The sequence below is a fragment of the Schistocerca cancellata genome, chromosome 12, assembly GCF_023864275.1.
Source record: "Schistocerca cancellata isolate TAMUIC-IGC-003103 chromosome 12, iqSchCanc2.1, whole genome shotgun sequence".
NCBI classification, from domain to species: Eukaryota; Metazoa; Arthropoda; class Insecta; order Orthoptera; family Acrididae; genus Schistocerca; species Schistocerca cancellata.
In genome coordinates, this window is record NC_064637.1 from 125,273,993 (window position 1) to 125,298,861 (window position 24,869).

Below are 24,869 nucleotides of genomic sequence, written 5' to 3' on the forward strand. Positions count from 1 at the left end.
CAGTCATGGACTGTGCGGCTGGTCCCGGCGTAGGTTCGAGTCCTCCCTCGGGCATGGGTGTGTGTGTTTGTCCTTCGGTTAATTTAGGTTAAGTAGTGTGAAGCTTAGGGACTGATGACCTTGTAGTTAAGTTCCATAAAATGCTTTTTTATTTCAGTGTCTGATCACAATATGAATTCTTTAGACAATGATCGGTTTCAGTCTGTAATGATCATCCTCAGATCTTTTTTACACCATGTCCTAAAGTGATACGGCCATAATGGCATCGTCAAGACCCATAAGATTTCACACACATTTGAACTTTTTTATTAACCAATGATGATACTCACTTTGTATACATATATACACTCCTGGAAATTGAAATAAGAACACCGTGAATTCATTGTCCCAGGAAGGGGAAACTTTATTGACACATTCCTGGGGTCAGATACATCACATGATCACACTGACAGAACCACAGGCACATAGACACAGGCAACAGAGCATGCACAATGTCGGCACTAGTACAGTGTATATCCACCTTTCGCAGCAATGCAGGCTGCTATTCTCCCATGGAGATGATCGTAGAGATGCTGGATGTAGTCCTGTGGAACGGTTTGCCATGCCATTTCCACCTGGCGCCTCAGTTGGACCAGCGTTCGTGCTGGACGTGCAGACCGCGTGAGACGACGCTTCATCCAGTCCCAAACATGCTCAATGGGGGACAGATCCGGAGATCTTGCTGGCCAGGGTAGTTGACTTACACCTTCTAGAGCACGTTGGGTGGCACGGGATACATGCGGACGTGCATTGTCCTGTTGGAACAGCAAGTTCCCTTGCCGGTCTAGGAATGGTGGAACGATGGGTTCGATGACGGTTTGGATGTACCGTGCACTATTCAGTGTCCCCTCGACGATCACCAGTGGTGTACGGCCAGTGTAGGAGATCGCTCCCCACACCATGATGCCGGGTGTTGGCCCTGTGTGCCTCGGTCGTATGCAGTCCTGATTGTGGCGCTCACCTGCACGGCGCCAAACACGCATACGACCATCATTGGCACCAAGGCAGAAGCGACTCTCATCGCTGAAGACGACACGTCTCCATTCGTCCCTCGATTCACGCCTGTCGCGACACCACTGGAGGCGGGCTGCACGATGTTGGGGCGTGAGCAGAAGACGGCCTAACGGTGTGCGGGACCGTAGCCCAGCTTCATGGAGACGGTTGCGAATGGTCCTCGCCGATACCCCAGGAGCAACAGTGTCCCTAATTTGCTGGGAAGTGGCGGTGCGGTCCCCTACGGCACTGCGTAGGATCCTACGGTCTTGGCGTGCATCCGTGCGTCGCTGCGGTCCGGTCCCAGGTCGACGGGCACGTGCACCTTCCGCCGACCACTGGCGACAACATCGATGTACTGTGGAGACCTCACGCCCCACGTGTTGAGCAATTCGGCGGTACGTCCACCCGGCCTCCCGCATGCCCACTATACGCCCTTGCTCAAAGTCCGTCAACTGCACATACGGTTCACGTCCACGCTGTCGCGGCATGCTACCAGTGTTAAAGACTGCGATGGAGCTCCGTATGCCACGGCAAACTGGCTGACACTGACGGCGGCGGTGCACAAATGCTGCGCAGCTAGCGCCATTCGACGGCCAACACCGCGGTTCCTGGTGTGTCCGCTGTGCCGTGCGTGTGATCATTGCTTGTACAGCCCTCTCGCAGTGTCCGGAGCAAGTATGGTGGGTCTGACACACCGGTGTCAATGTGTTCTTTTTTCCATTTCCAAGAGTGTATTTTATCGTGATGTTTGTGTAATGTTGGCCTACTGGATTTAGGAGTAATTTTTTGTTTGGGTTTGTATATTAAGGTAGGAATGTCGATTATTTTGCTAGTCGTCACTGAAAACCCTCTAATTCTCGTGAGTGTCCCGTTAATTTCATTTTCTCCTTCAAATTAATTTAATTACATGCTGTCTTATGGAATTGTTTTGGTCTGCTTAACTATTGAATCTGTCACATCATGAACGCCATCCCATATACGTCATAAATGCGAAAGTTTGTATGTGTGTATGTTTGTCACTCCTTCATGCTGAAACGGCTGGACGGACTTCGAAGAAATTTAGAATGGAATTGTCTTATACTCTGAATTAACACACAGGCTGCTTTTAAAAATGTGTAGTAATATTTATTGATTTGATGAATATAACGCGAAATGTGCAACAATAATTACTCTTAGATAAAGCTATTTACGTTTCCACTTCTGAACCGTATCGTAGTTGTCAAAGTGCTTTTACTGTTTAATATGTTCTAAATAATATGATTCAACGTAATGAATACGATGCTTATACAGGGTGTTTCAAAAATGACCGGTATATTTGAAACGGCAATAAAAACTAAACGAGCAGCGATAGAAATACACCGTTTGTTGCAATATGCTTGGGACAACAGTACATTTTCAGGCAGACAAACTTTCGAAATTACAGTAGTTACAATTTTCAACAACAGATGGCGCTGCGGTCTGGGAAACTCTATAGTACGATATTTTCCACATATCCAGAATGCGTAGCAATAATATGGCGTAGTCTCTGAATGAAATTGCATAACCAACAACGTGTCTGGCGGAATGGCTTCACATGCAGATGAGATGTACAGCTTCAGCTGTTCAATTGTTTCTGGATTCTGGCGGTACACCTGGTCTTTCAAGTGTCCCCACAGAAAGAAGTCACAGGGGTTCATGTCTGGCGAATAGGGAGGCCAATCCACGCAGCCTCCTGTATGTTTCGGATAGCCCAAAGCAATCACACGATCATCGAAATATTCATTCAGGAAATTAAAGACGTCGGCCGTGCGATGTGGCCGGGCACCATCTTGCATAAACCACGAGGTGTTCGCAATGTCGTCTAAGGCAGTTTGTACCGCCACAAATTCACGAAGAATGTCCAGATAGCGTGATGCAGTAATCGTTTCGGATCTGAAAAATGGGCCAATGTTTCCTTTGGAAGAAATGGCGGCCCAGACCAGTACTTTTTGAGGATGCAGGGACGATGGGACTGCAACATGGGGCTTTTCGGTTCCCCATATGCGCCAGTTCTGTTTATTGGCGAAGCCGTCCAGGTAAAAATAAGCTTCGTCAGTAAACCAAATGCTGCCCACATGCATATCGCCGTCATCAATCCTGTGCACTATATCGTTAGCGAATGTCTCTCGTGCAGCAATGGTAGCGGCGCTGAGGGGTTGCCGCGTTTGAATTTTGTATGGATAGAGGTGTAAACTCTGGCGCATGAGACGATACGTGGACGTTGGCGTCATTTGGACCGCAGCTGCAATACGGCGAACGGAAACCCGAGGCCGCTGTCGGATCACCTGCTCCACTAGCTGCGCGTTGCCCTCTGTGGTTGCCGTACGCGGTCGCCCTGCCTTTCCAGCACGTTCATCCGTCACATTCCCAGTCCGTTGTAAATTTTTCAAACAGTTCCTTTATTGTATCGCTTTTCGGTCCTTTGGTTACATTAAACCTCCGTTGAAAACTTCGTCTTGTTGCAACAACACTGTGTTCTAGGCGGTGGAATTCCAACACCAGAAAAATCCTCTGTTCTAAGGAATAAACCATGTTGTCTACAGCACACTTGCACGTTGTGAACAGCACACACTTACAGCAGAAAGACGACGTACAGATTGGCGCACCCACAGACTGCGTTGTCTTCTATATCTTTCACATCACTTGCAGCGCCATCTGTTGTTGAAAATTGTAACTACTGTAATTTCGAAAGTTTGTCTGCCTGAAAATGTACTGTTGTCCCAAGCATATTGCAACAAACGGTGTATTTCTATCGCTGCTCGTTTAGTTTTTATTGCCGTTTCAAATATACCGGTCATTTTTGAAACACCCTGTACAACTCTGGAAGTGTTTAATACCGACTTCCATACAGACACGCTTCCTTTTAGCCGCTGAGCTTCAGGCGCGCGTATAATTCTGATACGCTGGAAGGCTCACGTTGACGGTGTCATTTAAATGCTGTACGGTAGGGAGGCTTCGTGCCTTTATATGTAAGAGGACCTCGTAGGCTTTTAGTGAGGTTGGTTTTGATTGTGGTATGCGAGCGAATCCGCTGCCAACAGGCACTCACGTGAGGGCAGATGACGTTGCAGGTACAAATATTAGAAGATTTGAGCTGCACCCAACTAGAAATTGCTTACTGTCTTCTTCATCGAGTTAAGATGTTTGTTACTTCTTCATGCTGAATCAGGTGGACGGATTTAGATGTACTTTGGAATAGAGGTAGCCTATACGCTGAATCAACGCATAGGACCTTTTATCCCCAAAAGAAAATCACTGCTCCCGTGTGATGGAAACCAGCGATTGGGTTAATCAAGAGTAAATCGAGCAAACGTATAGTTGTGATGACCACGGCGGACAGAGCCATCACACCGACGTCATCTCAGACGCCGTCGCAATCTGTTCCACCGCGCGACCGTGGCGTGGGGCGCGGACGGCGGAAGGAGCGCGCCGCGGGCGGAGGGTATTTAAATCGGTCGCCGCCGCGACCGGACAGACGAATGGGCCAAACAATGGCGAATCTCACTAAACTCTGAGAAGACCCAAGCCATGCTAATGACCAGACGTCTCGGCAAACGCCGCCCCCCCCCAGAAGACCTTACCAAATGCTGCACCTGCAGGGCCAAAATCTCCCCTGGAGAAACACTGCGAGGTACCTCGGTGTGACACTAGACAAGCGCCTGACTTGGAAGTGCCACATCGAGGAGGATCGCAAAAAGGCCCTAGGCAGGATGCAGATCCTTTATCCAATACTGAACAGTGCAAGTTCCCTTGACCCGAGCACAGGAGTAGCCGTATATCGAAGTCTAATTAGACCGATACTGGAGTATGCGTGCCCCGTATGTGGTTATGCTGCTAGATCGACGGTAGAAGGGCTACAAAAGATTCAGAACAGAGCGCTCAGAAGAGCGCTACACACACCGCCGCGCTTCCCGACGGAAGACCTCCACATAGCGGCAGACATCGAAAAATTAAACACGCGTTTCCGAACCCTGGCAGAGCAGTTCTACGCCAACGCGGAAAGATCGCCAAACGATCTCATAAACTCACTTGGTCGGTACAACAACGTACCAGACCGGTACAAAAGACCAAAAGCAATACTCCGTGCATAAAAAAACCGTTACTAATAAAGTGACAGAAAAGAATCCACAATACTCTAAAGAAAAGAACAAACAAAAGACAAGCACATCAAACAAACTTCCAAAAACAAAAATTGAAGGAAATGTCCGAATCGGACAAAAACCTTCTCAGAAAACAACCTCTAAAGACAGAGGAAGAAATTAGAGTGAGAGCACAGACCGAACTCAGTTCCCCCTGAGCAGCCATAGCGTACGGATCTCCGTGCCGGCACGATCACAGGAGCTCAGTCCGTCAGTTCACCTGATGATGGCGACATGTATGATCGCCGAAAAAGTTGTGCCCGTTGGACACTGTAGACCGGCAGTACACCCGTGGATATTTTGATTATGTGACTACTGTTCACGTGGGATACATAACGTGACTAAAAAGTCATCCATGAAAGAAAAATGTCAAATGAATAGCGCAGAGCTTGGTTTTTAACTGTTTTAACAAATGAAATCAGTACGTACATAAATCTAGGACAGCAGGGAGATTATCGATCACTATAAACGAGACTAAAGGACAAACGTTAACAGTAGCAGGAATTCATCTGAGCACACCATGTTTTTCGCAGAGACGGAATGACGTTGGCTGCCCACGTGTATCGTGATCCAGAAATCTCTACATATAGGCAGAGAAAAACAAGTCTCTGAACAGAGAGGACTGCAGTAGATTCTGGTTCTTCGTACACACAGAGACAATTATATCTTTCTTGTCTTTTCTGTACTGACATGTCGCAACAGTCGTGAAATTATTTACTCCGTTTCCTGGTACATTCTGTAATTCGCTGCTGGGTCGCGTAAATATTTTTTCTTCACACAAACGAGCGAGTTGTGAGCGTCGACATGTTTTCTGTCACTTTGTCCCACTGTCTCAAGGTTTGGTATGTGTGTGTGTCTGTGTGTGTGTGTGTGTGTGTGTGTGTGTGTGTGTGTTTTTCCTATGTCACGCGGTTTGCTGGGCCGCAAGTGGATCGCACCTCAGTACTTCGAGAAACTTTTGTGATGGCGCATACACGTGGATAGTGAGTTTCGGCGTTAATATTTCTTCACGAATAACCGTTTAACCGCCGGTAACACGACGGAGCGCAGCTAGTAATGGACACGGTTTTCCATCTTCGTAATGACGTCACAGGTCAAAGGTGATACCTGGTACCTCATGTTTCAGTACTACCGACACAATGTACAGGGTGGCAACCAGTCAAGGAATATTTTAGGAAATTGGTGTAAAAAAAATTATTGCAAATTCCCAGTGAAATCTATACTTCTCCCAGAGCAACTTTTGCTGTGCCTACGTGGCTAAGTTGGCTGTCTTTCGGAACCGAGGCAGTTCTGTCCACTTAAAGCTGCTGACAAGAGAGCGCTTGAGCCTTCTGCTGAAACTGCTAGTGAATTCACGCCATCGGTTTTAGCAAATAGCCGGTCGGTGTGGGTGTAGGTAAGAAACGGTAGAGGACCTAAAACACTATGGTGGGGCCGGCCGGAGTGGCCGAGCGGTTCTAGGCGCTTCAGTCTGGAACCGCGTGACCGCTCCGGTCGCAGGTTCGAATCCTGCCTCGGGCGTGGATGTGTGTGATGTCCTTAGGTTTAAGTAGTTCTAAGTTATAGGGGACTGATGACCTCAGATGTTAAGTCCCATAGTGCTCAGAGCCATTTGATCCATTTTTAGCCAATAGCATGCGTGGGATACAGGTCAGGTGTGTGGACGCTGCAGCGTTCTGCAGAGCATAACACAGTTGTCTCTCTCTCTCTATTGTGAGCCAGAGTTCCAGCAGAACAGACGTCTTTCCTGGGAGGCAGAGCCACCGGCCTGCGTTCCATGACTGGACACCGATATCAATTAACATGAACCGCCTCTCACTTCACTTAGTTGTTCGACCTCTTGGACTGGTCTAAACCTGGTAACTTCCGACCCTAGCCGTGCCCCTTGTATACCGTACATTGAAATACAGGGCGAGTCAAAAGTCCTTGTACACCTTCATAAGTTGGAAGATTAAGGAGAAAATTGAAATGTGATGATTGGAATATAGGTTTGATGCGGGGCCGCAACTTATGCACTGATGTCATCCATGGCCGCCATCTTGAAATCCGCGTTTTTGGATTCAAGTCATTTTTTTTTATATCAGGTAACACTCGCTTGAGCTTTCGAATTTAGTGGTGTAATTAGTTTTTGACTATCTAGAACAGTTTAGAGGTTATTAATGTTCAAAGTTGGGAAATTACCTTCATACCATTTTAGATCAGCTGGAACAAAGAGAGACATGTGTCGGTATCAAGGTAACTTTCAACATTAATAACTTGTAAACTGTACAAGATAGATAAAAACAAAGTACACCACTCAATTCCAGAGCTCAAGCGAGGGTTATTTGATGTGTCATACAGCCCCCCTCCCCATTTAAAAACCGTGCGAGGTGGCGCAGTGGTTAAGCACTGAACTCGCATTCGGGAGGACGACGGTCCAATCCCGCGTCCGGCCATCCTGATTTAGGTTTTCCGTGATTTCCCTAAATGGCTCCAGGCAAACGCCTTTCAAAGGGCACGGCCGACTTCCTTCCCCGTCCTTCCCTAATCCGATGAGACCGATGACCTCGCTGTCTGGTCTCCTTCCCCAAAACAACCCAAGCCATTTAAAAAAATGACTTGAATCCAAAATCGCGGATTTCAAGATGGCGGACATGAATGACATTCACTCCAAAAGTTGTGGCCCCACGTCAAACCTATGTTCCCATCATCACATTTCAATTTTCCCTTTAATCTTCTATTGCCGGCCGCGGTGGTCTAGCGGTTCTGGCGCTGCAGTCCGGAACCGCAGGACTGCTACGGTCGCAGGTTCGAATCCTGCCTCGGGCATGGATGTGTGTGATGTCCTTAGGTTAGTTAGGTTTAAGTAGTTCTAAGTTCTAGGGGACTTATGACCTAAGATGTTGAGTCCCATAGTGCTCAGAGCCATTTTTTGAACCTTTAATCTTCCAACTTATGGAAGTGTCCAAGGACTTTTGACTAACCCTGTCTATTCTCTTTACTGTAGCTAATTTTCTGTTCTGTTGTTTAACGGCAGCCCCAGATGCCCACTCAGAAGTCCTGACCGCTCGACCCCCTGTACATTATCGTCGCAAGCCAGATTTAACAGCCTTCCTTCCCCTTCCCTGTGCCCATGCCGGCCGCAGTGGCCGAACGGTTCTAGGCGCTTCAGCCTGGAACCGCGCGACCGCTACGGTCGCAGGTTTGAATCCTGCCTTGAGCATGGATGTGTGTGATGTCCTTCGGTTAGTTAGGGTTAAGTAGTTCTAGGGGACTGGTGACATTAGATGTTCAGTGCTCAGAGCCTTTTGAACCATTTGACCCTGTGACTACGTACAACAAACAAAAGAAAAAGCAAAGTGCGGCTGTGGAACGTCTATTTCCAAAACACGTGGAGCACAGTAGTGGGGCTAAGACAGCACCCTCTGGCACTCCTGAGACGTTGGGTTGGGTTGTTTGGGGGAGGAGACCAGACAGCGAGGTCATCGGTCTCTTCGGATTAGGGAAGGATGGGGAAGGAAGTCGGCCGTGCCGTTACAAAGGAGCCATCCCGGCATTTCCCTGGAGCGATTTTGGGAAATCACGGAAAACCTAAATGAGGATGACGGGACGCGCGGGATTGAACCGTCGTCCTCCCGAATGCGAGTCCAGTGTGCTAAACACTGCGCCACCTCGCTCGGTCACGCCCAAGAGGACGATCGTTTATGCAGCTGTCACCACTGAGGCTGTAACGCACTGTAGCATTTAGAGCAGGTGGATGCAGCCTCGACTTACCTCGCTCTCATCTGGGAACTCCATACGCTGGGGGTGGGCCGTATGACGAGGGAGGCGGCCCGTAAGACGACGGCGGTGGCGCATACGTTGTCGGAGGCGGACCGTAAGACGAATGGGGTGGTCCGTAAGACGAAGGGGGTGGTCCGTAAGACGAAGGAGGCGGCCCGTGCGTCACTGGTGGTGGGCCGTAGGATGACGGGGGCGGGCCATACGACGGTGGAGGTGGAGGAGGTTCCGTGAACACCTCTTCGTGCGGTGGAGGCCCGTACGACGACTCCGGTGGCGGTGGCGGTGCATAAGGCGCCTCCGGGGGAGGCGGAGCTTCAGTCTCCGGAGGTAATGTCTCTGGCGGCGAAGTCGTCGTCGTCGTCGTGGTCGTTGGGGGCGGCCCGTACGACGGAGGCGGCCCGTAGACAGGGGGTGGGCCGTAAGCCGGGGGTGGGCCGTAGACCGGGGGCGGCGGTCGGTAGACCGGCCTCGGAGGGTAGTATATCGTCCTGTGTGACAGACGAAAGCACTCGTATATACAGCATCCTGTGTTTCGATACACAGCTACGACCACCCCGAAGTTTACTACAGTACTGGCCATTAAAATTGCTACACCAAGAAGAAATGCAGATGATAAACGGGTATTCATTGGACAAATATATTATACTAGAACTGACATGTGGTTACATTTTCACGCAATTTGGGTGCATAGATCCTGAGAAATCAGTACCCAGAACAACCACCTCTGGCCTTGATACGCCTGGGCATTGAGTCAGAGCTTGGATGGAGTGTACAGGTACATCTGCCCAGTGACTGGCGTATTGTGACGAGCCAGTTGCTCGGCCACCGTTGACCAGACGTTTTCATTTGGTGAGAGCTCTGGAGAATGTGCTGGCCAGGGCAGCAGTCGAACATTTTCTGCATCCAGAAAGGCGCGTACAGGACCTGCAACATGCGGTCGTGCATTATCCTGCTGAAATATAGGGTTTCGCAGGGATCGAATGAAGGGTAGAGCCACGGGTCGTAACACATCTGAAATGTAACGTCCACTGTTCAAAGTGGCGTCAAAGCGAACAAGAGGCGACCGAGACGTGTAACCAATGGCAACCCATACCATCACGCCGGGTGATACGCAAGTATGGCGATGACGAATACACGCTTCCAATGTCCGTTCACCGCGATGTCGCCAAACACGAATGCGACCATCATGATGCTGTAAACAGAACCTGGATTCATCCGAAAAAATGACGTTTTGCCATTCGTGCACCCAGGTTCGTCGTTGAGTGCACCATCGCAGGCGCGCGAACTGTCCGTGCAGATGGTTGTTGTCTTGCATACGTCCCCATGTGTTGACTCAGGGATCGAGGCGAGGCTGCACGGTCAGTTACAGCCATGCGGATAAGATGCCTGTCATATCGACTGCTAGGGATGCGAGGCCTTTGGGATCCAGCAGGGCGTTCCGTATTACCCTCCCGAACCCACCGATTCCATATTCTGCTAACAGTCATTGGATGTCGACCAACGCGAGCAGCAATGTCGCGATACGATAAACCGTAATGGCGATATGCTACAATCTGACCTTTATCAAAGTCGGAAACGTGATGGTACGCTTTTCTCCTCCGTACACGAGGCATCACAACAATGTTTCACCAGGCAACGTCGGTAAACTGTTGTTTGTGTATGAGAAATCGGTTGGTAACTTTCCTCATATGAGCACTGAAAAGCTAATCATTTGCATATCACAGCATCGTCTTCCTGTTGGTTAAATTTCGGGTCTGTAGCTCGTCATCTTCGTGGTGTAGCAATTTTAATGGCCAGTAGTGTATTTGTGTCCGTATGTGATTTCAAGTATGTTTTGGAAAAGGGTTCTGCCTTGAGAAAACAAAATTTTGTTTGTTCTCCAACCATCTGGAAAAATGCTCCAGTGGCGGCACGCTGTATTTCTATGAAAATCTTTAAAGTCGTTGCACTAGGATACAATATGCACCTACATGGAACATGCAATAAACGAGTGCAAAGGATACTGTACAGGTATTAGAATATATAGAGGAAAAATATAGATGCTCAGGTTTGCTGATAACATAGCTGCGATAGCTCCAGATGAAAGAAATCGCCAAAGAACCTTACAAGTTAAGGAGTTAGCATTGAGGTATAAGCATAAAACGGAAATTAATTCGAAAACGAAATATTCGTGTCCTCCAAGGAATGAGAGGAAGTCAACTTTAATATCAGAGAAAATAGAGATAAAAGAAACTAGGCGCCATACAGATATTTAGGAAATAAGGCTACTGAAGACGGAAGCGGCAAAGAAGACATAAAAAAAGACTTAAAATAAATGTTGAAAATAAAAAAAATAGTGATGGAATTCTCCTGCGCTTCCAGCGGCACTGAATGGTTCAAAATGCACGTGTTTTCGGTCGAGGACTGCTTGGTCACTGTCAAGTGGTGACTGTCTTTTGATTGCCGTTGCCGTCCCTATACAGGGTGAGTCACCAACTATAGCCACCTAGAATAGCTCCGACAATATGAAAGGAGCTGAAAAGTTCGTGGGACAAATCTTGCATGGGACAACGGGAGCCATAATACACTCCTGGAAATGGAAAAAAGAACACATTGACACCGGTGTGTCAGACCCACCATACTTGCTCCGGACACTGCGAGAGGGCTGTACAAGCAATGATCACACGCACGGCACAGCGGACACACCAGGAACCGCGGTGTTGGCCGTCGAATGGCGCTAGCTGCGCAGCATTTGTGCACCGCCGCCGTCAGTGTCAGCCAGTTTGCCGTGGCATACGGAGCTCCATCGCAGTCTTTAACACTGGTAGCATGCCGCGACAGCGTGGACGTGAACCGTATGTGCAGTTGACGGACTTTGAGCGAGGGCGTATAGTGGGCATGCGGGAGGCCGGGTGGACGTACCGCCGAATTGCTCAACACGTGGGGCGTGAGGTCTCTACAGTACATCGATGTTGTCGCCAGTGGTCGGCGGAAGGTGCACGTGCCCGTCGACCTGGGACCGGACCGCAGCGACGCACGGATGCACGCCAAGACCGTAGGATCCTACGCAGTGCCGTAGGGGACCGCACCGCCACTTCCCAGCGAATTAGGGACACTGTTGCTCCTGGGGTATCGGCGAGGACCATTCGCAACCGTCTCCATGAAGCTGGGCTACGGTCCCGCACACCGTTAGGCCGCCTTCCGCTCACGCCCCAACATCGTGCAGCCCGCCTCCAGTGGTGTCGCGACAGGCGTGAATGGAGGGACGAATGGAGACGTGTCGTCTTCAGCGATGAGAGTCGCTTCTACCTTGGTGCCAATGATGGTCGTATGCGTGTTTGGCGCCGTGCAGGTGAGCGCCACAATCAGGACTAAATACGACCGAGGCACACAGGGCTAACACCCGGCATCATGGTGTGGGGAGCGATCTCCTACACTGGCCGTACACCACTGGTGATCGTCGAGGGGACACTGAATAGTGCACGGTACATCCAAACCGTCATCGAACCCATCGTTCTACCATTCCTAGACCGGCAAGGGAACTTGCTGTTTCAACAGGACAGTGCACGTCCGCATGTATCCCGTGCCACCCAACGTGCTCTAGAAAGTGTAAGTCAACTACCCTGGCCAGCAAGATCTCCGGATCTGTCCCCCATTGAGCATGTTTGGGACTGGATGAAGCGTCGTCTCACGCGCTCTGCACGTCCAGCACGAACGCTGGTCCAACTGAGGCGCCAGGTGGAAATGGCATGGCAAGCCGTTCCACAGGACTACATCCAGCATCTCTACGATCGTCTCCATGGGAGAATAGCAGCCTGCATTGCTGCGAAAGGTGGATATACACTGTACTAGTGCCGACATTGTGCATGCTCTGTTGCCTGTGTCTATGTGCCTGTGGTTCTGTCAGTGTGATCATGTGATGTATCTGACCCCAGGAATGTGTCAATAAAGTTTCCCCTTCCTGGGACAATGAATTCACGGTGTTCTTATTTCAATTTCCAGGAGTGTATGATGTTCGTTGTTTGTTGCATCGTGGGGTCGCGTCAGAGATATGAAGGTCAACTTTGTTTTTTTAAATGGGATGCTATAGTTTGGTAATTATTTTCTGATAGCGGCTATCGAGACGAATCCAATGATGTGTAACAGTAAGGTCTTTATAGGTCAACGAAGGCCATAAAGGTGGCATGAACGTCCATTTACAGAAGGTGTTCGAAGTGATGACCGTTGGTATCAATGCAGTGCTGCGATCTTCTTGTCATGGATTGAGTGGTGTTCCATAGCACATCGGCATTTATCGAAGCACATGTTCTGACAATCCTCCCTCACATATCTTCAGGAGTAGTTGGAACGTCTTTGTAAACAATGTCTTTTACGAATCCCCGCAAGAAAAAATCCAGAAGCGTCAAGTCTGGCGAACGAGTCGTCCACGACACATCTCCTCCGCGTCCAGTCCAACGATTGCAGAATTGTCTCTGTAACTCTTTTCTAGGCATCAGCGAAAAATGTGCCGGACACCCATCGTGTTGATACCACATTCTGTTCCTTGTTCCTAAAGGTAATTCTCCCAATAACAGACCTAATGTTTCTTGAGGAGTCTGGTGTACTACCTAGCATGAAGATTTCCTTCGATGAAACAGGGGCTTACAATTCTGTCCTCCAGAATCCCACACCATACGTTCACCGACCACGGTTTTTGGTGTGCAACTTGCTGCAGCCAACATGGATTTTCAGTTGCCCAATAATGCATGTTATGCAAATTAACATTTTCATGGTTCGTGAATGTAGCCTCGTCAGTAAATAAAATCAAATTAATAAATGCGTTATTCCTCTGAATCTGAAGTTGAGCCCATTGGCAGATTTCAGTGCGATGCATACAACCGTACAAGTTAATTCTTGCTGGAGACCGATGTGGTAAGGATGATATTTATGACGATGCAGAACAGGAATAACACTACTCTGGCTGATGCCAGATTCCCTTGCTATTTGACGCGAACTAACACAAGGATCTCGAATCACAGTGGCAAGAGTACCATTTCTGTTTCCTCGTTAGCAATTATCATACACATATATTAATGTACGACGTGTACGGTACGTTGAGGATATCTTTCACCGTATAAGTCTCTCTCACTGAATTTCGTTGGAATTCTCCGTAAATGAGAAGCACATCGACTTGTTCTTCGAAGTAAAACATCATTCAGATTCACTTGATTCGACGATACTAGTTTTGTGTTAGCAGAAGAGCCAACACCGTGTTACGAGTGGAGGCCGAAGTGCACGCGTTTTAGCTCACGCAGGCTGCCGTGAGGAGGGAAGAGCTATATTTGCGTGAGGTCTGGAACATGACAAGGAATGAGAATTCAGAAAGCGGACGTAATTAGTTTGATACTTAACTTTAATCCATTAATGATGAACGTCACTCTTGACGGTACATGATTCAGAATATTATTTGTTCAGAATAGTAACTGAATATGGCGCCTTGCTAGGTCGTAGCAAGTGACGTAGCTGAAGGCTATGCTAAACTGTCGTCTCGGCAAATGAGAGCGTGTGCAGACAGTGAACCATCGCTAGCAAAGTCGGCTGTACAATTAGGGCGAGTGCTAGGGAGTCTCTCTAGACCTGCCGTGTGGCGGCGCTCGGTCTGCAAACACTGATAGTGGCGACACTCGGGTCCGACGTATACTAACGGACCGCGGTCGATTTAAACGCTACCACCTAGCAAGCGTGGTGTCTGGCGGTGACACCACAACTAACCTTACCGTTCCTATTAGTGTTGTATTGCGAAACCGTCGAATGTTGTTTACATGTCAATGGCACGTTAGATGGATACGCCGTATTCGGAGAATATTTACTATTTGCAGGACTCGATATGCGAAAGAGAATTGTCAGAGCATGTGCTTCGATAAGTGCCGAAGTGATAAGGAATACCACTCAGTCCATGATAAGAAGATTGCAGCACTGCACTGATACCAATGGTCATCACTTCGAACACCTTCTGTAAATGGACCTTCTTGACCTTCGCTGAGCTTCAAAGACCTTACTGTTACACATCACTGGATTCATCTTGATAGCCGCTATCAGAAAATAAGTACCAAACTATAGCATCCCATTTCAAAAAACAAAATTGACCTTCATATCTCTGACGCGACCCCACCTATCAACAAACAACGAACATCATGTTATGGCTCTGTAATATTATTGGTATTTCCGTCCTATGAAAGCTTTGAGTACCCTTTGAAAGACATTTGTTTTGTATAATTTACATAACTGTAAAGATGCGCATCTAGCGCGGACGCTAATACATCGATTGCGCAGTCAAAGAAACATTTTAACAGAAGCTGAACTGTCGTTCCGCTTCGATCTAAATAAAAGATGACGGTAGAAAACTTTTGTAGATCTTCAGATTTTAATGTACTTTTGCTTGTAATGTGAAAACGTAAAGGAGGTCGACTTTAAGTTAAAAAAGTGAGCGGTCTTGCTAGCGTGCAGACAACATTATTAATTAATGAAATTAAAGTAATGCATGTTCGAAACTGTAAATCAGCAAGTTATTGTTATCGGAGGTGTTGAACAGTGCAAGAATTGTCTTCAACGAAAGGAGAAAAGTAGTGACTATAATTTGTGACAAAAAAAAGTGAACCAAGGAGACAGCACAGGGCAGGATGAAATCTGATCGCATCATACTGTTAGAAAAGTAATTATGTAAGTTGTATTGTTTATAAATAAGCCCTAATTTGCTAGTGAGAATTGTTGAATATTTTTAGTGTTTACCAGACTTCTTATTCTGTTCTTTTCCTTTATACTTTTTTATCCTCCGTGCCATATTATTTTTATAAATGTCAAACAGCCTTTACTACAGCAGAGAATACTGCGGCATCCTGGTCGTAGACAGAAGGCCGCTCCTTGTCTTCTATACAACTCATAGCTGCCCCATTTATTAATGATTTCATTTGCAAATGCAATTTTTTTTTACTATTCATTGTTAAAAGTCCCTTAGGTAATTATAAAATTCATACTGATTACGTAAAGAAATCCGGGTTGTTCTTTTCCAAATAATAGAAGTCTTTGCGTAATCAGAAACTAGCCTCCTTCTGACAACGATCAGGAGCCGACCAGAGGACGGACGTCTTCGACCGCTTTCGTGTCTCCTGTGGCAAAGCTGTGCCAAACTGGGAACACGGCATTCTAGTATGAAATACAGATTTAAATTGATAGAATTGAAATATATTTAACATAATAATAATAATATTTTTTTTATCATACTAGAGCTCCCACTGTCCCATGCAACACCTGTCCCACGAACTTTTCAGCTCCTATCATACTGTCGGAGTTATTCTAGATGGCAATAGTTGATGACTCACCCTGTACAGCCGCGCCACCTTCCGTGACGTCACTGGTGCTCGCTCTGCGCCGTTTAAGGCGCCCACTTCAACCTTCTGATGGCCAGATCCGAAGCCTTGCTTAAAGGCAGGTCGCCGCTTCTATTGAGAATGTTGTCACAAATTGTTATCTAGACTGCTTCTTTTATTACCTTATCCCATCAACTATTAGTCCGTATAACAACAGATGTCTCTTCGGATGCAATACGATGCCTACTGGAGCATGCTCTGATACCGCAGATTTCTCAGGGTACCAAAGGCGAAATCATCTGCCAGACACTTAAGTGTGATTTGCGCAGTATCCATGTACATGTAGATGTAGAGGTAGGTGTAGATCTAACGTGTTCTACGCACCGCTGTTCAATAGCGGGCATACGCACGGTCTGTCCGATATGAAGCTGTCAACACCCGCACGGTATTTTCTATGCTCCTGGCTTCTGTGGCCTACATCGCCTTTCACAGATCTCATGAGCTGTCGAATTTTTGTTGGATCAGTGAAGAGCGAATCAATTTTATGCCTCTCCGGGGGCCGACTAATGTTTCCTGTTACTGAGCCACAGAATGGCTAAGAGAGGAAATATTTTGAAGTATCTGAGGTATGGTGCTCCAGACACGTTCTACATCTACATCTCCATGACTACTGTGCCTTATGCCTCGTAGAGGGCTCATCGAACCGAGGTAATTCATGATGTTCAAACACAGTATATGTTCCACAATCCAACTGCAAATCGACGTTAGTCATTTCGGCCTGTAATTCAGTGGATTACTCTTATTCTATTATTATTCTTATTACAATCCCAGAGAAAGCAGGTGTTGACAGATGTGAAAATTACCGAACAATCAGTTTAATAAGCCACAGCTGCAAAATACTAACACGAATTCTTTACAGACGAATGGAAAAACTAGTAGAAGCCGACCTCGGGGAAGATCAGTTTGGATTCCGTAGAAATACTGGAACACGTGAGGCAATACTTATCTTAGAAGAAAGATTAAGGAAAGGCAAACCTACGTTTCTAGCATTTGTAGACTTAGAGAAAGCTTTTGACAATGTTGACTGGAATACTCTCTTTCAAATTCTAAAGGTGGCAGGGGTAAAATACAGGGAGCGAAAGGCTATTTACAATTTGTACAGAAACCAGATGGCAGTTATAAGAGTCGAGGGGCATGAGAGGGAAGCAGCGGTTGGGAAGGGAGTGAGACAGGGTTGTAGCCTCTCCCCGATGTTATTCAATCTGTATATTGAGCAAGCAGTAAAGGAAACAAAAGAAAAATTTGGAGTAGGTATTAAAATCCATGGAGAAGAAATAAAAACTTTGAGGTTCGCCGATGACATTGTAATTCTGTCAGAGACAGCAAAGGACTTGGAAGAGCAGTTGAACGGAATGGACGGTGTCTTGAAGGGAGGATATAAGATGAACATCAACAAAAGCAAAACGAGGATAATGGAATGTAGTCGAATTAAGTCGGGTGATGCTGAGGGTATTAGATTAGGAAATGAGACACTTAAAGTAGTAAAGGAGTTTTGCTATTTGGGGAGCAAAATAACTGATGATGGTCGAAGTAGAGAGGATATAAAATGTAGACTGGTAATGGCAAGGAAAGCGTTTCTGAAGAAGAGAAATTTGTTAACATCGAGTATAGATTTAAGTGTCAGGAAGTCATTTCTGAAAGTATTTGTATGGAGTGTAGCCATGTATGGAAGTGAAACATGGACGGAAAATAGTATGGACAAGAAGAGAATAGAAGCTTGAAATGTGGTGCTACAGAAGAATGCTGAAGATTAGATGGGTAGATCACATAACTAATGAGGAAGTATTGAATAGGATTGGGGAGAAGAGAAGTTTGTGGCACAACTTGACCAGAAGAAGGGATCGGTTGGTAGGACATGTTCTGAGGCATCAAGGGATCACCAGTTTAGTATTGGAAGGCAGCGTGGAGGGTAAAAATCGTAGGGGGAGACCAAGAGATGAATACACTAAGCAGATTCAGAAGGATGTAGGTTGCAGTAGGTACTGGGAGATGAAGAAGCTTGCACTGGATAGAGTAGCATGGAGAGCTGCATCAAACCAGTCTCAGGACTGAAGACAACAACAACAACTCTTATTCACTTACTTGGGCACTGGTGCGTGCGGCTGTACAATCGCACCAAAAAGTATTGGCACACGTGCGTATTTATCGTTGCTGGTTACAAACGCCGCACCTTCCGGTACACAGCACATGTACGTGCTACCTCACATACCAGACGTTACAATTCTGCCCACAGTGCCTACCATTAACAAAGAAATGCAGTGTTAAGGGCAAACATGTATCTCCCCTGCACACAAAAAGTTATTGGAACAGAGCGTGGCTTCTCGGTGGGTTTTCAGGTACCGGAACGCCATCTGCTGACGCAATAGATACTGCGTGTTGTTGGCGACCCAGTCGCTGGTTTGTTGCTATATTGCGTGATAGCGGTCAGTATGGGGCCGAAGAAGAAGTAACATTCAGTAGCGTTGCGTGAAGGTACGTTTACACTGGGATACATGTATCGCGACATGTATGAGCGACATGTCAATACATCACCTCATACAAAAATTCACGGAACTTGTATACGGACCCTCGAGCTCATACATGTCGCGTATACATTTTGTATATCGCTTTTTGGCCATATACGCGACATGTATGAGCGACATTTGAACTCGCGCATGCGCAGTACTATCGTTTCCTGTCGTCTTGTCGCCTGCCGCTTATTTTGACGATTAGCGCATGCGTAGTACCAGGCTCTTTGGCAGCCGTTTAAGTTTTGGAGGTGCCGACTATCGTTTCGACGTTAATGTATCTGCACAGAACATCAAAAAGTGCCATATGCAACATTATTCTTCGTGTTTGCGAGGCCATTGTGCAAGTTTTATTCCAAGAAGTGAAGGTAAAAGTTTTATATATATCAGAGTATGTAATACATTCTATAATTTTTTTCATGCATCTGGCACGTATATCAATTTTTTGCTATTATTCCGGCGGCCTCGCGTGAGAATGTTGACAATGGATGCCGACAATAGTGTGTGAGACGTTGGCATTAGCAATCGCGCGACAATGCAAATGTTTTGTAATGAAATTTTCGTTTCAAGAGGAATCCCCAGTGGCCAAAAAACTGCCAACTGATCCTCTGGTGGAATCGCTTCCCGAAAGTTTGTGTTGGTTTTGGACACAAGAGGAGCCACAAGTGATAACAAACCGCGCAAATCCTCCATACTCATCCTAACATAATTTCTAAAATATGCGCCATCCTTTAGCGTTAATTCGCGAGAAACTCTCTCTGCCACCATCTACGCTTCCTCCGCCTTTTCTTCCTATCATCTTCCAAAAGAGCAAGTGTACCAGCACATAAAAATGTGAAATCTTCCAAATCGTCGTCGAAAGCTATCGCACAGTGATACATATCAATCAGTGTAAACGCACGCTCATACATGTATGAGGTTGATACTTGTCAACTCATACAAGTCGCGATATATGTCGCAAAGTCGCATATACATGTATCTCATACATGTGCCGATACAAATGGCAATGTAAACGCACCTTGAGAGAGTGATATTGCTCCATTCACAAGGGAGAAGCTATCGACAAATCGGAGCAGAGGCTTCTGTTAGCTACACCACGCTACGAGCCATCATTCATAAATATAAAGAGACTGGAACAACAGTGAATAAGTGTCGTCCTGGACGTCCAAAACCGAGAGCGTCGCCCTATCACCGCACTTGCTCGGAAGGAACCTGCTACAAGTGCAGCAACCATTGCTGAGGATGTTCAGACAACGTCCTCCGACAAGAGGTAAGTGTTCAAACTATACGAAATGTGTTGAATGAGGCTGACGTACATGGACGTTCTCCCAGGAAAAAGCCATACATATCCAAAATTAACCGGCAGAAACGCCTGCAGTTTGTCAAGGACTACATCAGCAAGCCGATGGAGTTTTGGAACACTGTGATATTTAGCGACGAATCGAAGTTCAATGTGTTCGGATTTGATGCAAGAAAGAAAGTTTGGCGCAAGCCGAATACGCACCTCGACATCAAACACATGCATCCCACAGTCAAACACGGTGGACGGTATCATGGTCTGGGGCTGTATGGCGGCGTCCGGCGTTGGAAACCTAGCTATAAACCACGGTACAATGGGTCATACGAGATACATCGACGTGTTGCGAGGTAATTTACACGCTAGTGCGCAGACATTGGGCCTTACTGGGGTGTTTCATTTCCAGCAAAACAACGACCCAGAACATACCGCCATGAAAACCCGGGTGTGGTTACTGTACAATGCCCCAAGAAGGGTTCTAACAGCACGTCAGAGACCTGATTTGAACCCCTTTGAGAACCTGTGAGCTGATGTTGACACACAAGTCAGGAAAAGGCGTCCGTCCGGTAAAAACGACTTGGAGAAAGTGCTCCTGGAGGAATGGGCGAAAATTACCCCTGATACCGCCCAGAATTTAATACAAAGCATTCCTAGGCGTTTACGTGCTGTTACAGATGCTAAAGGCATGCACACCGGGCTATTAGAAGGTGAACATCAATGAAGAGAACGACACACTGTCCGATTCATAATCGTGTGCCAATACTTTTTGGATGCAGAAGAGCGATTTTTATTTTCATAACACTGTATGTTACTTTACGGACAGGTGATTTGGACATATTTGTAACCTATGTAATGTAAGGTGGCACGTGTTTGGGTTCTGTTCTGAAATGTGTGTTTCGTTTAACCTGCAACCACTAAATGCCAATACTTTTTGGTGCGACTGCATATGATTGCTAAGTAAGTAGGTATTATATCAGCGCCGGCCGAAGTGGCCGAGCGGTTCTAGACGCTACAGTCTGGAACCGCCCGACCTCTACAGTCGCAGGTTCGAATCCTGCCTTGGGCATGGATGTGTGTGCTGTCCTTAGGTTAGTTAGGTTTACGTAGTTCTAAGTTCTAGGGGACTGATGACCTCAGAAGTTAAGTCCCATAGTGCTCAGAGCCATTTGAAGCAATTATTGTACCAGCATACCCTGAAAGGAACCGAACTGATATACACTCTCGGCCAGAAGCGTTGCCTTAGGTCATTTAAGCTGTTTCGCTACATCGAGGATATCTACTTCCAAATTACTCATGTTGGCACCAGCTCTTGATTCGAATTCTGCAATATTTACTTCGTCTTCGTTCGTCAAGGAATTTCGGAAAACAGCATTTAGTAATTCAGCTTTAGTAGCAATGTCATCAATAACATTACCATTGCTATTGCGCAGTGAAGACATGTCTTGCTGGTTGCGTACTTTACATACGACCAGAATCTCCTTGGGTTTTCTGCCAGATTGCGAGGCCTAATTTAGTTGTGGTCAATATTAAAAGCATCTCGCACAAGATCGCACTAAATTTCAAAGTTTCTGTATAACTTGGCCAATCTTTTATGCGTTCTTTAAACTTGGCACGCTTTCTCCGTTGCTTCTGCAAAAGCGGTCTGAACTGTTTTGTGTATCGTGGGAGACCAGTACAGTTTCTAATTAGTTTATATACTCTATATCTCTCAATTACAACTGACACTATTTCTTTGAATCTGAACCATATCTGGTGTACGCTTATACAGCCAAACTGGAAGGAATGGAGTTTGTCTCTTAGGAAGGCGTCAAATAAATTTTATCTGCTTTCTAAAATAGATATATTTAAATATAAATCGCACAGATAGAGCCCCCGAGTAAGAAGTGCTGCAAGCAATTGGCTAAGGTCGTTTAGGAGCTAACTGAGAGAAGAAGAAACGAGTAGAGTGTTCACATTACCAGTTCCTTACATATATCTTCGAAAGAACGTTACGAGGAATGATAGCTCGAGAAAGAACGTGACTGGTGTTTTCAAAACAAGCTATACATAATGCAGAAACGAAGAGGTTACAGGATTGTACAAAAATATGGAAAAACCGCGATAAATGTGTACTTGGCATCTACATCTACATCTACATCCATACTCCGCAAGCCACCTGACGGTGTGTGGCGGAGGGTACCTCTATCGGTTCTCCCTTCTATTCCAGTCTCGTGTTGTGGCGCATGTAAAACAGTTTCTCACCTGGCGGGGTAGGCGGGGTAGACGTGTATCTTGGCAATGTGGACTGCAGGCTTCTGGAAGATCTTGCCGGTGAACTGGCGTAGCAGGTAGGCCTTGGCATGCAGCAGCGACGCGATCCCAGGAATCAGCCACCCGGAGCACAGCGGCACCAGCGCCGCCAGCAGCAGCGGCGTCCACTGAAACACGAGCGTGCGAACTATACTCCTGATGATGAAATAGGCGGCCGAAACGCCAGCCCCAAAATATCTCTGTGACACAGTAGCAATGACGCTAGCTCAGGTGGCAGCCATCCCGAGCAAACAGCAATAGTGGCGTCCCCTCAAAGTGAAGTGCCCAAACTGTGACCCTGATGATGGGCCACAGGGAAGAAATACCAGCAAAAAGAGTGAAGCCCCTGAAAGGTAGGAGAAAACGAAATTACGAGGTGCATTCACGTTATAAGGTGAAACAGCACACGTGCAGCCCTTCCCGGACGTTTTTGTTGCAGTGCAGGAAGGAATTTGTTCTTCAAAACATTTTCGTAGGATGCACCTGTTACTGTAGTGCCCTTTGGAACGCAATGGGTAAGGATTACGCCCTCGCTGTCCCAGAACATGGAAACCATCATTTTTTCAGCACTGGGGTAACCCGAAATTTTTTTGGTGACGGTGAATCTGTGTGCTTCCATTGAGCTGACTGGCGCTTTGTTTCTGGATTGAAAAATGGCATCCACGTCTCATTGTCACAACCGGCGAAAAGAAAGTCCCATTCATGCTGTCGTTGCGCATTAACATTGCTTGGCAACATGCCACATGGGCAGCCATGTGGTCGTCCGTCAGCATTCGTGGCACCCACCTGGATGACACTTTTCGCATTTTCAGGTCGTCATGCAGAATTGTGTGCACAGAACCCACAGAAATGCCAACTCTGGAGGCGATCTGTTCAACAGTCATTCGGCGATCCCCCAAAACAATTCTCTCCACTTTCTCGATCATGTCGTCAGACCGGCTTGTGCGAGCCAGAGGTTGTTTCGGTTTGTTGTCACACGATGTTCTGCCTTCATTAAACTGTCGCACCCACGAACACACTTTCGACACATCCATAACTCCATCACCACATGTCTCCTTCAACTGTCGATGAATTTCAATTGGTTTCACGCCACGCAAATTCAGAAAACGAATGATTGCACGCTGTTCAAGTAAGGAAAACGTCGCCATTTTAAGTATTTAAAACAGTTCTCATTCTCGCCGCTGGCGATAAAATTCCATCTGCCGTACAGTGCTGCCACCTCTGGGACGTATTGACAATGAACGCGGCCTCATTTTAAAACAATGCGCATGTTTCTATCTCTTTCCAGTCTGGAGAAAAAAAATCGGCCTTAGAACTTGAATGCACCTCGCAAACTTCACGCATTGAGAAGATTCTTGGTGTTCTTTCAGTGACTGCAAACCCCAGTCAAATTTGGAAAGAACATGGCAGTAAGGCGTTGCACCCATTCTGACCTGTATGCATGCACTGATTCGGTTGGGAAGGGCGTCATAAGACCGTTGTACCCTCTCATGAGGCGAGCAGCCCCACAACTATCGTAAGTGATCCTCGATATAGTTGGTACAGGCACAAGCTGGTCGCACATTGGGGACCTTGTTGGCCAGAAGAGGATCTCATAATCATGCTGACGCTTCATAGAGATACGTGTATGCATGGATGGATACAGTCCTGTTGAAAAATGGGACCATGATACCGTCACTTGAGATGTAACACTTGAATATCTGTGATGTAACCATTTCCCTATCTGAGTTCCCACAGCCACTACCAACCGTGACCTGAAGTCACACTTGATGGCTTCCCACACCATGATGCCAAGCGTAACACCAATGTTCCTCTCTAAGGCACTGGAAGGATGGCATCTCTCCCAAGCTTGCTGCCATACACGCTGAGGATGTAGTGCAGTGCCCTAATTCGCCACTGGGCACTATGCGACGTCACTGATCAGCAGTTCACGCTTCCATATCACAGCACCACTCCGTACAAAGTGTGGCGTAGGGTTAAAGGCAGCCTACGCATGCACAGGAATTCCCCACTTAGGCTGCTGCTAGTCTGTGATCGATGGTGCAGTATGACACAGAATAACCCACAAATAGCCGGCCGGGGTGGCCAAGCGGTTAAAGGCGCTACAGTCTGGAACCGCGGGACCGCTATGGTCGCAGGTTCGAATCCTGCCTCGGGCCTGGATGTGTGTGATGTCCTTAGGTTAGTTGGGTTTAAGTAGTTCTAAGTTCTAGGGGACTGATGACCTCAGAAGTTAAGTCCCATAGTGCTCAGAGCCATTTGAACCCACAAATCTGGATATTGCACAATTCGACCAGTTGGCCATATAGCGCCCCACAGTGAGATCCTTTTAAAACACTGTCAGGTGCTGATGATTCTGTCTCACATGAGTAAGCACCATTTCCGCATTCTTCATAGCGATCTACTACTCCGCAAGCCACCTGACGGTGTGTGGCAG

The 24,869-nt window shown here is 46.9% G+C and overlaps 1 protein-coding gene across 1 annotated transcript in view; it reads right to left on the reverse strand.

Annotated features, from left to right (window-relative positions):
- The window catches only part of LOC126109511 (uncharacterized), a 151,254-nt gene that overhangs the window by 10,539 nt on the left and 115,846 nt on the right, over positions 1–24,869 (reverse strand). Inside the window, exons 2-3 of the mRNA XM_049914533.1 lie at positions 22,385–22,560; positions 8,946–9,442 (exon numbers count right to left, since the gene is read on the reverse strand). Of these exons, the coding sequence (XP_049770490.1) occupies positions 8,953–9,442; positions 22,385–22,560 (666 nt within the window). The 3' untranslated portion in view covers positions 8,946–8,952. The remainder of the gene's footprint in view (positions 1–8,945; positions 9,443–22,384; positions 22,561–24,869) is intronic.